This window comes from Antedon mediterranea, chromosome 1 (assembly GCF_964355755.1).
Source record: "Antedon mediterranea chromosome 1, ecAntMedi1.1, whole genome shotgun sequence".
Lineage (NCBI taxonomy): Eukaryota > Metazoa > Echinodermata > Crinoidea > Comatulida > Antedonidae > Antedon > Antedon mediterranea.
Genome location: NC_092670.1, coordinates 20,655,875 through 20,672,244, shown reverse-complemented (window position 1 = coordinate 20,672,244; position 16,370 = coordinate 20,655,875). Strand labels below are relative to the sequence as shown.

At 33.0% G+C, this 16,370-nt stretch overlaps 1 protein-coding gene and 1 non-coding gene across 2 annotated transcripts; one reads left to right on the top strand and one right to left on the bottom strand.

Annotated features, from left to right (window-relative positions):
- Position 1: 1 nt before the first annotated feature.
- LOC140061654 (uncharacterized) lies at positions 2–15,854 on the bottom strand. Its single transcript, XM_072107907.1, has 12 exons — positions 15,750–15,854; positions 12,962–13,163; positions 12,123–12,422; positions 11,904–12,031; positions 10,484–10,571; positions 9,932–10,065; positions 9,750–9,834; positions 9,156–9,280; positions 8,757–8,906; positions 6,832–7,798; positions 3,145–3,703; positions 2–2,985 (listed from the first exon to the last, which is right to left on the bottom strand). The coding sequence occupies exons 2-12, from the start codon at positions 13,064–13,066 to the stop codon at positions 2,966–2,968; spliced, it is 2,661 nt and encodes an 886-aa protein (XP_071964008.1). The 5' UTR covers positions 13,067–13,163; positions 15,750–15,854; the 3' UTR covers positions 2–2,965.
- Positions 9,416–9,487, top strand: Trnad-auc (transfer RNA aspartic acid (anticodon AUC)). Its single transcript has one exon. It is a non-coding gene; the product is annotated as a tRNA-Asp (tRNA).
- Positions 15,855–16,370: the final 516 nt, after the last annotated feature.

Below are 16,370 nucleotides of genomic sequence, written 5' to 3'. Positions count from 1 at the left end.
TGTTCATTTATTTCCTATGAATATATAGATTAATTTCACTATTGCATCAATACCATTTTTTTATTACAATATTTGATAATTTAACACATCAAATTTTATAGAAACATTCCAGGTTGTAAATTTTCACTTATACAATATAAAGTATTTTTACTGAAAGCACTCATTAAATATTTTCATTCTTATTAGTATCCTCAAAACTGTGTGTATATATAAACACTTCTTAAAGCCTTGTCTACACTATCAAACTTTATGACAAAAAAAGTTTGATATGCCTACATATGGACATGATGATGTCATATCACTGCCATATTTGAGAATATGACAACCATATTTAGGAACTTTTTTTTTTCAAACTAGTTTGATAGTGTAGACAGAGCTTTTAATACATAATAGTGCTGTATACTACTAGTATAATAGTGATCTTATATTTTTTTAAACTAAAACTTCTACTAACTAGTGTTTCATATTGGGAAAAGTACTAGTTTTTAGCAGCACGATGACCACACAAACTGTTAATTTCACACTGGTAAAACTATGTTTGTAGACTCTGTACAACAATACAGAATCAAAGAGAAAATACTAGTGTACATTATTAGAAATCATTAAAACTAGTTTGTGCCTAATATGGTAGTGATATGACATCATCATGTCCATATATGGATACATCACATTGTTTTGTCAAATAAAGTTTGATAGTGTAGACAGAGCTTAAGGAAAAGCAGTAGGCATGGCCATTCAAAAAGTCATTGCTCTGATTTTGGCTGTGAAGCTCAAGTAGGGCAATACATTAGCAGCAGCCTTGCATGGCACAACATTTTTACAAAAAGTATCAGCATCAAGTAGAACTTTTACTATGCAATAGAACTGAATACAAGGATACACTCAATTGTGTAATACCAGGTTTTAAGTGGTGTAAACAAATCATGTTGTGACTTAATTTAGCCTATTAAGTTCCTCGTCAAAAACTAGTAACAATGAACACATTACTGCCAGCAGTTTTAGAGAAGTCAAATTATCAGGAGACACTAAGAGAAATAATATAGTAATGAGGTAGTAGTAGCCCTAGAGGCATAGTAAGACACTATATAATCAAGAACAGCCTACATAATCAATGAAATGTCAATACAGAAAATTAGATATTAAAGTCAATGCTACTGGGTGAACCATTCCCATTCATTTGTGGAAGTACTGAACATAAAGGGCTTCAGAGGGCTCAATTCCAATAACTTTCAGTACTGTTTTATTCATGACTTTATGAAAAAAATTTGGCAAATTGAATATCGGGGGACTTATAAAGCATGGCCAAACAATAGAAGGCGCTATACTTTAACAAATTCATACTGTAATTTAATTTACCAAAATGGACCTAGTAGTAGTAGATTCAAGTCTATGGTCAATTTCTGCAATATCATGATGGTTTTTATATCGAAAATAATCATGAGAAATTGCACTGGGAAATCACATGAAATATGGGGATCTACCGAGAGACTTGGAAGGTCTAATGTTTCAAATACAAAATTTCATTCAAATGTATAGATTTTTGTGGATATATAGTGCTACCAAAAACACACAGAAAAATAAAACAGAAAGAATATAGTAACACAGACACACCTATATATTAAAAAATCAGTACATTTATAATACAAAATAAATGTAATAAAACCAATTATAACCCAATATATACATTTCATTTCCCTTCTAAAAGAAGTTGGCAAAATCACAGAAAAATCATATACTAAGACACATTGAATAAACGGTATAAAAACGAGCACATTTATAGTTAAAGCCATATCTGTGTAGTATTATTCTTTGGTGCAATGGGGTGAAATCAGGATCTAAATGTGGTGTTTGGCTGTCCAAACATGGGAATATTTCGGGTACCCTAAAGGTGTGTTTACACACAGAATAATTTGGTGGGTCGTAGTTCATCTATGTATATTACTGACACTTAGAATGTGAAAAGAACTCTTCTATCAATAATATCTAACAACACAAAAACAGTTCTATAAAAACATGTCCTTTTGCCAATCAACAAACTGGACTATGCACATATCAAAATATTCTAATCAAAACATTATATAAATGTATTCTATGGATGGAATCTTTACAAGGTTTAAAGCTACCTATCAGCTATCAGAAATCCAAGGTTTCTCTTTTAATATTACAGTAGTACTTATATTCATTAAAAATGTTATATTTATTTATAAACAGACAATTACTTTTGTAGTACAAAAAAAGAGGATTAAAATTAGAAATTGTGGGTCAGTGGGCTAGCAATATATTGGGCTAGCAGCATTTTTGCTAGTAGTGTAAAATCTACAGATGAATATCCCAGTGTATCTATAAAACAGATATGTGCCCTAGACATTTTGGGCTAGCAATATTTTGGGCTAGCAAGAACATTTGGCTAGTGTAAATTCTACAGATAAGTATGCCAATGACCTATTGAGACAAATATGTGCCCTAATTACCTGGAGATTTTGGGCTAGCAATATTTTGGGCTAGCAAGAACATTTGGCTAGTGTACATTCTACAGATAAGTATGCCAATGACCTATTGAGACAAATATGTGCCCTAATTACCTATTAATTAATTACCAGTAAATTAATTCTTCTTAGATTGTTTAATTATAGTTGTAAACAAGTGCTTTGTTGGCTACAAATCTAAACCAAACAAGCTTACTGACCTATAGAAAAAATATCAAAAAATTGAGCCACCACCATTTAAAAAAGATGCAACCAATTAATTTAGAAACCACGATTTCAATTCTTCATATTTTTCCCAAAGTTCAATTTTAGCTTAAAATATTATTATTCAGTAACTGAAAATAACAGTAAAAATGGAACAATTAAATATAAAATGTATCATAGTCTCTGTGTAGTAGACATATCAAACAACAAACAAAAGATCTCACAATAAATCGTTACTTGAGTGATTTTTGTAACAAAAATAGAAAGATGTCCGTTCAGATCAAATCAGTTGAGACTGTGAAGAAATAAGAAATAGATTAATCAAAGTATTATTATAAAGAAAATTAGTATGGAGACAGGTCAATTTTTAGTACTTTGGAACAACCTTATTTAGAGAACACCCCTATTTTTAACAGTGAGTGCCACTATGTGTAGCTCTAGTATGATTACTTACCATTGCTACCATTTTGAGCACCATTAGTATCCTCACTTCCATTAGTTTTGACCTCTACCCAGCTGCCAACATCCTCTTGCACCAGATTATCCACTGTTTCAGCAAGACTCTTTCCTTCCATTGGCTTTTCTACATCTATTAAACTTTCCACTTCTATTAAACTTTCCACTTCTACCAGATTTTCTACCTCTACTGGATTATCCACTTCTACAAGGCTCTCCACTTCCACCAGATTCCCTGATGGGAAAGATTCCTCTAGAACCTGTAACTCTGTATCCTCCGTCTTCTCCGGAGGCTCTGTGACGTTCTCTTTACTCGATTCTTCCATCAAAGAAGGTACACCGACCAAAGAATCTTTGACAAGCTCAGTCATGGCAGAATCAACACTCAATGGAAACTCTGTGATGTTATCTCCATTAGAATCTTCGACAGAAGAATTTCCAACGGTGTTTCCATCAGAAGTGGAAACATCTAGTGGTGAGGTTGGATCAATCTGGTAGTTGTAGACAGAAGGTTCATCCTCAAACTGCACAGTCTTAAAAGCACCATCTTCTAATTGCTATAGAATAAATAAATGATAAATCTATATTTGTTTTCATGAAATAGGCAAATGTTTCACAGTGGTACATTTTAAGTAAAGACTCATAAATGCTTTATTTTTCTATAGGGATGGTTGACTGAATAATGTAAAATTTGTTATCACCACCTCGTCGTGCGTGCCAATAAGACATCAGAATCGAGGAGCACCTTGTAAATAGAAAACAAGGCATTAGATGTGCAGTTGGCCTTGCCAATAGGAGTTTCATGCATAGTCGACTGTGCCGATAGCCACACCTATAGAAAACTTTAGCCTCATCCTTATTTTTACAATGTGTAAGAACCGGACTGAAAATTAGGTCAAAAAAGGGAAATTGAAAAAAAAGAAACCTGCCACCTGGGAATATTAACATGCACATTGCATAGTGGAGCACTGACAATGGTAACTAAAAAGTGCTACAAAACTGCTACAGTATATTCTAACGATTGTAATTAGCTATACTCTAGAGTTAAACAAATTGCAAACAACTTAACACACTTAAAATGATATGGTTTCCACACAACAGGCTGCTAAATTTATTAAATATTGATTAAAATTTAGCATAGTTGAAACTTACTTAAATTACTCTAAGATTCTGGTATACTAATACGCATAAAACAGGAAGTCTGTCCACAGAGTGGCCATCACTCAATCCACATCAGTATAATGAAAATGTCTCGATGATTAACTATTTGCTGACTTTGATACTGTTTGTTATATACTAAAATGCCATATATCGTCATGCAGATGTTAAATTTCTTGTTATTATATTATTATTATAGAATGTTATTAGAAGTCAGGTGACATACCAGTAAATATATATAATTATCAATGTTACAATATTTTAGTATGTAGTAAAATTGGGTAGGATGGGGTGGGGGTGCTAATTGAAACAAAATAAACACTACTTTTATTATGACTACGTATCATCCATTATTATCAATATTAAATGGAATGGCAAGCAATTTAATATACCTCCAAAGCACTTTACACAATTCAATCTTTGGACAAACAAAATAAGCCAGGAAATACACTATTTCTAGTATTAAACCAAAAAAACATGCGATAGTGTCTTATAATTAATAATATGTAAAATAGTGTTACACTCCAGTTATAAATTATGTTAATTATATACTGTAGTAAATTGTTAATTGCTAATACTTAAGTACATGCTCAGCTTATACAGTATATATATTAGATTATAGATATATTATTATATAACACTGTACAAACAATGGGCAAAAAAGCACAATCACAATTTATATAAAACAATCTATAATATTAAATGTAAATTATATCTAAAGCTTCATTAAATTGTTATGTTAATAGTCTTGTAGTCTATAAAAAGAATAAAACAAAATATATTTTATTAGATTTATGTATAAGATATTGAATAAGATATACTTTCCAATGTAACATGCTTCAATTTTTTTTTATTACTAACTAATGGTAACAAGGTTTTAGGAAAGTCGGAAATCATTAGCCCAGGATATGAAAGTTTGTATTGTAAAGCTCTGTCTAAACTATGAAACTAGTTTGACAAAAAAGTGCCCAAATATAGAAATGATATGACATCATCATGTCCATATATGGGCAAATCACATTGTTTTGTTACATAAAGTTTGATAGTGTAGACAGAGCTTTAGAATACAAACGTAGCTTTATACCTAATAAAAATAAGAAAACTTGACTCTTTGGGAAAAGAGATTGCTACAGTATGACTAGCAAAAGTCTGATAAAGGGACCATTAGGTAAATCAATTGTAAAAAATAATTGTAATTTATTTAAGTTTGCATCAAAAGTAACAATATTCTCCCATACCAAAGAAAGAATTTAAGTATCATAGAATTTTAAAAGGGTAAACTAAAAAGAGTATCTAAGGGAATATAACCAAGCACCTTAACCGAGGAGGAAGCAACCAAGTTAACAGGCACAGAAAGCATGCCACGGTGTCCTAAAAGCCTGCAGTAAAAAACAAAATATAAAGTATGCATTGTAGCATGGAGAAATAATATTATTTTCCATAAGTGTTAATTGTGATGTTATATTGTTAGTCTACATACCTCAGTGTCAAAGGAATCATCAAGATATACTAGGCAATAATCCTTTGAGTCAAATTACAAGGAGAGTAAAAAATGAGGAGAACATGAAAGAATTATAGTAGAGCGTATTTGTTAATAAATTAGGTGATTTTAAATCAAGAAGAGTAAGAAAATAAGAAAATTCCTATAGAATATTTGTTAATAAAAGGAAGGTAATTTCATGGACTACAAAAATGGTTAGCATAAAATCTAGGTTATATTCAATGACAGTTATAGTAACTACAGGGTAATTTATTCAACGTAGCATTATAAACATGGGTATTTACTTGCTTTTAAGAGTCGACTTATTATGAGTGGCCCCTTGGGCCTATATGTTTCTAAGGTCTGGCTACACCATTGCTAATAATAATAAAGGCTATAGGCTCAGACCAAAGTCTGAATTTAAACCAATGAAATAAATTCCACATGATATTTTAATCTCTTAAAGTGATTCTTTAAAATCCCCTTATCAAACTTGTTGACAGATGTTTTTCTAACAATGATGTTACAGTAATAATAATAATAATTAGGTTGACATTGTGAGAGCTGGTTCTACTGCAAATTCAATGTGCTGGTGTTATACACGCCATGCAATAGTATAATAAGCTTCTTAAACATATACAAATTGTGTAACAAACTATCAGTGTACTCCTCTGTGAAGATTCCTATTCATGGTACACCTCTATTAGGTGGGACAATATATGTTTTAACACTAAGGGCAACCTGTAGGAAGGAGACTAGCCTACAGTAGGAAAGAGAGTCACCTACAGTATTAAGCAGGGAGTTGTACAAACAACTCCCTGGTATTAAGATAAGGGGACACTTGTTGCAACACATCAAGGTGTCCCCTACAGTTCTACTGTATCTAAATTGTATGAACAATGAACTTACTAAACTGTTTAAGAATCACAGCAAATAGTGACAGAAATTCAGTTTTGGATTAGTCACACTTGAATGAAGAATTACAAGACTATCACCTTTTTTAAAAGATTATAGCATAAACATACATTCAACAGCAAGCAGACCTACCTTAGAGTTTGATTGTCGTAAAGAGCTCTTTCTCGGCCTAGCACCAAGTACAAGAGCTTCTGATGTGTCATTCTGTAACAACCTCTCATTCTCTTCTGCTTCATTCTCTTCTTTGCCATTAACTTCTGTAACATTATGTGAAGAGTCATCAGTAATGGAAATGTTTAACACTTCAGATACAGCTGGTGAGAGTATGCCATTTGCTGGTGAAGTTGTATGACCCGATGGGGACATGGCTTCAGCTTCTGACGATTTTCCATTAAAGGTCATCTCTAGTGTATCAAAGGAAGATAAGTTTGATGGTGAAAAGTTGTTAAGCTGTTTAATTGCGCCCAGAGCACCAATATGTACATCGAATTGTGGAAGTTCATCCTCCTCACTAGTTGTTGAGTCTAGTGTCTTCAAGCCATGTGTCAAGACCTGAGCTGCATCATTACTTTGCAGGTTGCCATACTCTGGCACATTACTCAGATAGCTTTCCTCAATTGGGGTGTTAGGAGGTGTTTTTAAGAGATCTGCAGGGGACATGGTTTGGACTTCACTGGGATTGATAGTTAAATGTATATTATTTTGTGATCTGTTTGGATTCTGTGATATACTAGGATCCACCAGCTCATTTTGGACTACAACTGAAGAAGTCATTGGATTAGCTATACCAGCTGCTGAAGGCGGAATTATTGGCACATGATGTTCAACCACAACTTGGGAAGACGTCGGAAGATTAGATGCAATACCGCCATTTAAATTTACATCTGAGATGGTAGCAGGTCTTTCTGAATCTTGCAGGTTTAGAAGAGGTGAGTCCTTGGATATGGAGTTGGAATGCTTGAGGGAGTTCCACTTTTCTTGGAACTCTTCACGATCACTTTTGTCCTTATGCGATTTAAGATGATTCAGCAATTCTAAGATGTGTTGCATTGTGGGACGGTTTTCAAGAGGCTTCCAACAGAGCTGCATGATCTCCCACCTGAAGTTAAAGAAACATGCGTAAGTTAAACCAGATACATCGTTAGGGCAATTAGTGGCCTTTCTTTTTCTTTCGTAAAGGAAGTCATTTAACACTTTCCACATCCTTTACGGTCTGTAAAGCTCTGTCTACACTATCAAACAAACATAGTATGAACAATATTCTTAAGCTCTGTCTACACTATCAAACAAACATAGTATGAACAATATTCTTAAGCTCTGTCTACACTATCAAACAAACATAGTATGAACAATATTCTTAAGCTCTGTCTACACTATCAAACAAACATAGTATGAACAATATTCTTAAGCTCTGTCTACACTATCAAACAAACATAGTATGAACAATATTCTTAAGCTCTGTCTACACTATCAAACAAACATAGTATGAACAATATTCTTAAGCTCTGTCTACACTATCAAACAAACATAGTATGAACAATATTCTTAAGCTCTGTCTACACTATTAAACAAACATAGTATGAACAATATTCTTAAGCTCTGTCTACACTATCAAACAAACATAGTATGAACAATATTCTTAAGCTCTGTCTACACTATCAAACAAACATAGTATGAACAATATTCTTAAGCTCTGTCTACACTATCAAACAAACATAGTGTGAACAATATTCTTAAGCTCTGTCTACACTATCAAACAAACATAGTGTGAACAATATTCTTAAGCTCTGTCTACACTATCAAACAAACATAGTATGAACAATATTCTTAAGCTCTGTCTACACTATCAAACAAACATAGTATGAACAATATTCTTAAGCTATGTCTACACTAATCTAATTTGACAAAAAAAAGTGTGATGTGCCCAAATATGGTAGTGATATGATGTCATCGTGTCCATATACAAGGACATCACATTTTTTTGTTACATAAAGTTTGATAGTGATGACAGAGCTTTATACTAGTTTATTGCTGAAATATAGCAAGCAAATCCTTACCATCTTCCAATATATTTGACTTGCAGCTGTGGCATCTCTAGTTTGGATTGTTGATTAATGATAATTTGTCTCATTACTTCCTCATCATTACAGTTTATGAAAGGAAGAAGTGCCCCTGTTGACAGCTCCCAGAGCACAACACCAAATGACCTGGAAAAATAACCATCAATTATTTAAATACAGAGGAAACTAAGACCGTTTTCCCACTAATAGAAACTCTACAATGGAGCATCTCAGAACAAACATCTCTCTCATTAGTCTACTTCTTCTTATATTAAGTTGCCGCCTTCAACAAGCTGAAGATTTTGCAACTATGTGGAAGTTACAAGCAGTCATGAGCTTTCAGTTGTATGGACACAACATTTATTTAAGATAACCTACATTATGTAAGCTGCTTACCAAACATTAGTATCTTTGGAAATACGCTTCGGTTTCACTACAGAATCTTTCACATCAAATCCATCTGGTGGCATCCATCGGATTGGTAACAGTTGGTTTACCGATGGTAACAGGTAATAATCTTCCTGCAATGAAACAATATAATCAGATTATAAATACTGTATCTGAAGTTTTGGTACTAAATATATATATATACTCTCGTACCACGCCGAGAATGTTAAAGAGTCGCTATCCAATCGAGTTCAAACAATACCATGAAAGCCCCAGTGGTCTAATGGTTAGGACATCTGCATATCAAGCAGGCGGTCCGAGTTCGAGTCTCGGTTGGGGCGACTTTTTCTCATTCTCACAGATTTCCTCATCTTTATCGTTTCAAATTAATTAATTAAATTTCAGTATATCACCGGACGGTTTAGAATTAATGTTCTGTGCCTGATTTGTTTATATATATATATATATCTTTAGATCTGGTTCTTTCTCAAAAAGGAATCACTGAAACCTTTGGTAGGCATGCCAATAAAACAAAAGTAGTGTTACTGTTAGTATGAGGTGATATGTTTGGATACAAACTTGGACAATGATAGTTTACTTTACCTTGTATTTTTCTTGTGCAAGTCCATAATGACCTATCTTTATTGAATCTAAGCTTGAGAGTAAGCAGTTTCTTGTAGCAAAATCCCTAAAACAAAAAAGTTGCTTTAGAAAAGAACTATGAGGCTATGGTAGGAGAACTGTTTCAATCAATTCAATAAAGTGTAAAATAAGTCAGTTCTTACTTAAGTACAAAGCCAGCCTGATGCATTAATGTTAGGCCACTAGCCAGATCACAGGCCCATCTTAACTGAGTATCTCTCAGGGCAAGGGAATGTCTATCCTCTCTGTGTTTCATCAGGTAGCCCTTAACATCACCCTTCAAATTAAATATTAACATTTAATTTAATAATATAATTTAATGAGAAACACATTATACATTTGTTGTTTAATTGACCATAAAATTAAGCAAAAGGCATCGTAATATCTTGCCTTCTTATAATACTTGGTTATCAGTATTATGTCTGTTCTATTTTACAAGAAATAGTAATTGTAGTAGACTTCCTGCAGTAACTACAATAGAATTAATGCAGCAAGTGCAATAGAATTACTGCAGCAAGTGCAATAGAATTACTGCAGCAAGTGCAATAGAATTACTGCAGCAAGTGCAATAGAATTACTGCAGCAAGTGCAATATAATTACTGTAGCAAGGGCAATAGAATTACTGCAGTAAGTGCAATAGAATTACTGCAGTATTTGTAAAGATCTCTATAAATGAAAGAAAAAAATTACTTACTAGCGGTGCATGCTCCATAATTAGTAGAAATGGTATAGAGTCAATGCACTGTCCGAGCAGGGTCAGCATGTTAGGGTGGCGCAATTCTCTGTTAGACGAGTCAGGCAGGCAAAAGATGCAGGCAAGTAAATATATTAAAGAAATATTGAGCATACGTTCAATAAAGGTAAATGCAAAACATAAAAATGCAAATAAAATTTAAAAAACAAGAGATTTTAAACATTTCCATAATTGTATAGCGTAAGTTCTTTGAAGTGAGTGTTACAGCCTTGTTATGGCAATAATATTTGAACAGTAATTATTTAAAAATTTAAAATTGGCTAGTATCAGTGCTGTACTACTATACTCTCTATACTAATTATAATTGGGTCAAATTTACAGAGTGGGCAAACTTGTGTATTTTTGGTGGGCCTATACATGGATCACTATGATAGTTTCATCGATACATGAAGGAAAAATGTTTTTTCCCCCATGCAATAATAAAGTTAGTAGGAACTGGAACTTTTTAATTTTGTTTAGTATGAACTGACAGTTCATATTAAAACTAAACAGTTCATCCCAATGACAAGCATAATATGGGAATTGCTGTTTACTCAGTTCCACACTCGCTATACAAATAATGTGTTCCAGTGAACAGTGTGTGGAAATGTCATTAAGATTTTGATATCATAATCCTGGTACGGGCATTATATATATCAAAAAGTAACGATAATTCCAGACTATACTTGGTTTTTGCTCAAACAAACCACGGAGGAATTCCTCCATACTCAAATTTATGATCAGGCACAGTTTAATATGATAATGAACATAATACATATTCATAAGGATTTAAGCATTTCACAGGCACAGGACTCAATCTAATTTCCCAGTGGGCTTCATTTCTCAAATTTTATTTTTCTACCTTAATATTAACATTACAAACAATACCATATTTGGTTTTGTGATGTTAAACAAATTGGATGGTAGGAAGTTGTGTCAGATTCCAGTAGCCCATTTGGCGTAATGGGAAATGGGCTAGCCCTGAGTAATTGTATTAAATCGAGTCCTGTCAGGCAGTAGTGCAAATAATGATTGATGGTTGACAGTATCCATTAGTTTAGAATATGATGCCATTTAGCAAGAATTCATAACATAACATACATTACATTAACATTTGCCTTTTACTTTAAATGATGTTTATTTTAGAAACTGTAGACAGACCAGGAATTAATTCCTTAAATTCGTAATGACTGTATATATTAAAAAATGCAAAATTGTGTTCGACATTGTGTAAGCTCCATCTCTTCAACAACATACACATAAGGAACAACAGTAATGAATGCAGAGAACATTCATTCATTTAACATTGTGCAAAACAATAGCATAAAAGGGTGGAGCTTACAAAATGTTTTATTTCATGGATCATCATCTGATATCTTACCTATGAGCCTGTACTTCTGCCAGGAATTGAACTTGTTCATCTCTTGAAGCTGTGTCTCTCAACTCTTTCACTACTACCTTACTTTTCTTGACACCGGCCTGTATTTTGCGTGCTTCTCCTAGTAAAACCTGGTAGAAATCAATATAAATCAACAAAATCAAAAAGATTGATTTTAAATCTGTGAGTTTGTGTTATTATATATTCTATAAAAATATTTACTTTTCCAAACCAGCCGTTTCCCAATTCATCAACATAGCTAAGCTGTGTTCGTAAAAACTGCATTGACGGATCATTTAGCAACTTGATGTTAGCATGCGCTAACGACTGCCCTGTCAAAACCGGCGCGAGACTAGACACGTGTTGATCCAGACGTAGATGGCTGATATCGGGCATTGGATCAACATTGGCTGGATCGTTGTATGGAGTGTTCTGTGATGGAGGTGTGAAGTCACCATAGAAGTTGTCATTGTTTTCACCTGGGCTTTCCTCCTGGTTGATAATTCCTTGTTCATCCTGCTTCTACAGAAAAAAAAAAATTTATATTTATAATAAATTTCTTTTTAGAAGTTATAATAATAATAATAAAGTGCTACGACCACAAGGCTTAAACTAGGTAGAAATTACGTCATTTCATATGCTATGCAAAAGAAATTTCAGCAACAAGATGTCAATAGAATTGGCATTCTTGATTAATTGTGGAAGAGCAGGATAAAAATGTGCAGGAGAATGACCATTCAGCAATTGTATGTCTGCATGTTCTTGGTTGGATCTAGTCGAGGCGAGGATATAGATGAATGATGATGAAGATTTCTGCGAGTGTTTAAAAAGGTAAGAGTTCAAGAACTACCAATCTGGTCTAGTTTCATGCCCTTTAGATGGAATTTAGCTTAGCACACAAGACATGTGTATGGAAACTGCACTAAATTACAAACACTACTGTACAATAAACTAATTTGGAATAGTTTCCCTGCGAGTGTGCCATGTAGATGCTACCTTTTTCAGAGGGGGTTAATTCTTCAACATGCTTCAGGAGATAAATTATTATCATAAAATCTTACCGGAAACAGCCTTTGGAAACACTGTGCACATCCAAGCAACACAACGGTCAGTATTACCAATGTTGCAAGGGCCAACACTATTGGAAGTTCAAAAAGGTCCTCCATCGTCTGACTGTTAGTCTCCCATGTCCATTAGTAAGGAATGTTTCATTCAAAGATGATTATCTACAGGCCATCCGCTATTTATAATTCCAATACTTTGCTAAAACCAAACATTAAAATTACTAATTATAAAATAATAAAATAAAAAAGTATTACTTTTCCAGGAGCATCTGTGTTTCTAAAAAAAAAAGTTTACCCATCATTATGCATGTTCTGTATCTGTATCTATAAAATATGTTTTAACCTTGTGCATTACTATATAACCTATTATTATTAGTTTATCATTAGCTGTTAATAATTTCTATTTCTATAATCAATGCTAAAATATATGGAATAAATTAAATTAACTAAATTTATAATTTTAAAAATCTAGAAACGAAAAGTATAAAACAATGTATGACAATGACAATGTAGCTAATTTTGCGGCCCACACCAATTAGAGCAACTGAAATAAAATGCAACCATTTATCAAACACAACCGATAACAATAATGATAAAAGCGTATATCTAACAGTGCTCCATCCATACAATAAGAAAAACCGGATGTTGATTTTAAATGTTATTGCGACCAAAATAAAACGCAGCATAGCTGGTGTAGGCCTAGCTAGCCTCTACCTAGTAATCTACTATTAGAGCCTCTAGCTAGTCTCCAGCTGCATTCTATTTTTTTTCATTTATGAATGGTTATTAATCTATTATTTACTACGAATAGTAGTACACTGAAATACCCACTAGTCTGTGATGATGAAAACTTGAATTATTAAAAGTAAACATGAATATCTTTTATACATAATTTGTATTTTCAGTTTATTTTACAGATAATGAAGTAATGTGCTTTTTGAAAATCGTTTTAAAAATGGTTTTTGTTGTTTTGTTTTGCAAGTTTTGGAAAATATTAAACTGTTTTAACATTTAGAAAATATTCAATACATTTTTAAGTAGTAACTCGTATTTTAAAATTACGAAACTATGTAAGTGGATACCAGCCTCATTTTTGCTGCTAAGTGAGCATTAGAATAATGAATCTAAGTAGATTAGGCCTATTGCCGTTTATAAAACAAATTCCCTAGTATACGATGACGGATGTGAGAATAATAATAAAAGGCAACCTCCAATAATTTAACATTTAATTACAAACGAAGACATTTGCTGTTATTACGTTTTCATTTTATAATGATTATTACTTTATTATTATGACTAAAAAAAACGAAATACATAATACTAAAACTAAAAAAAATCATCTTATCGCTGACAGATACGTAGGCCTAAGTATACTCAGAGTAAATAAGACGACATCCATTGCCATGGAAAAACGATCATAGTTCATTCATTTGTCTTATTTGACACATTATAGAATGCATATTTTTTTTTTAAAGGGAATCCCTCGTCAGCAAAAACACATAGCTGTTATTGAGGAAATATCTACCAAAAATGTTTAATTGCTGTAAACAAACAGATAATTTTACTGAATTATTTAAGAAAAAAAATAAATAGAAAACGATCATACGCCACATTTACAAATGCATTTTTTTTAATATCAAACTTAAAAGAGGAATCCCCCAGTCAGCAAAAACACGTAGCTGTTATAGAAGAAAATCTGCCAAAATGTTTAATTGCCTTACAGTACGTGTATATGATCATTTCACTGAATTATCATTAAATAAAATATATGGAAAACGATCATACGTCATTGCTGAGTCGTCTCTTTGACGCCCTATAAATGCATGTTTTTTTATAATAAAAGGGTAATCCCGGTCACAAAATCTACGAGTAATTCGACCCCATAGCCCTGCAGGCTTTTTGCTTAAAACAGGGCGTTGTTAATTCAACCAATTTTAAATATACCAATACAATAGAAATAATAATTACTTGATCGAATCTAATCAGGGAAGATAATGAGGTGATAAAAATTGATAAGTATAAAAATTATACGTTGTTGGTAGGCCTACTTTACCTGGGCTTAATTGAGAATTGTAATACTATACAACAGTTAAAATATTTTTTTATTAATTAATGTTCACTTACGTAAATAAAAAAGACACATAAAACATACGTTTATAAAACTACAATACTATTAAATAAATGTTAACAAAAATATATGCCTAATTAAACGAACTTTACAGTCAAATCAATGGTCATTTTTATAAGCACACATTTCACCGAGACCTGTAAAATAAAAAAAACAATTTAAATATAAAAATATTTATACGGCAAAAGCATACCACTGCACTAGTTTTGCGCCGATCAAATCATTACAAGTAATTATTCAAATTGGGTACGAGTAGGCCAAATAATGGGTACGAGTAAGCCAAAAATGGGTATGGGTAAGCCAAATAATGAGTATGAGTAAGTCAAATACTTGGGTACGAGTAAGCCAACTATTTAGGTACGAGTTGGCATGGGTACGGGTTGGTTTGGGTACGGGTTAGCCAAGTTGGGTACGAGTTGGCATGGGTACGGGTTGGTTTGGGTACGGGTTGTTTGGGTACGGGTTGACCAGCACCCAAGAATTATAACACCTAGGCCTAGCTAGGGCCTAGGCCTAGTAGGCCTACCTGTCCTAGCTAGCTTAGCTGGCTGGTACCCTGCCTGTCTGTTCTGTGCTGTAGCCTGGCCTAGCTAGAAGAAAACAACAACGATAAAAACGGAAATATGGTATTGATACCACTAACGGTATACTACTCACAATTATGCAATATAATTTTACAGTTTCTTTTTTAATATACGACAAAAAACGAGTTATTCTGTATTGTTTTTGACGAGATCGCAACCTCCCACTTTGCATTGACCGCTATTGACCTATGAACTTTTGATTTATGGGACGCCCACTTTTAAAAATTGCCAGAAACCAACAGAAATTTGATGTCCTTCACTTTATTGTGCTGTAAATAAACGTTCCGGATATTGCATGATACTGTATCATCAGGGAGTTACTGTTTTACTGCAGTTCCTGCAGTATAACGCTATTTTAATACATGTTAATTTTTATGATTATTACAATAATTTAGTGATCAAGCAATCCAAATCAAGTTATATAATAAATATATGTAATTGTCACCAAACACATATATGAAAAATGAAGATTAATAAAATCAGATTTTGAATAGGCCACTTTGTAGTATTAATAAAGTTAATCACTTCCTTCCACAGAATGACTGGCAGCCAATATGACTTGCTTTACTGTTACAGTTTTTCAACAGGTAAATAATTTTTGGTCAAGTGAATATTGTTAGTTACATTTTTATTACATTGTAATGTATGCTAAAAAATAAGCCTGTGCATATCCAGGGGGTTTCCAAGGTTTATC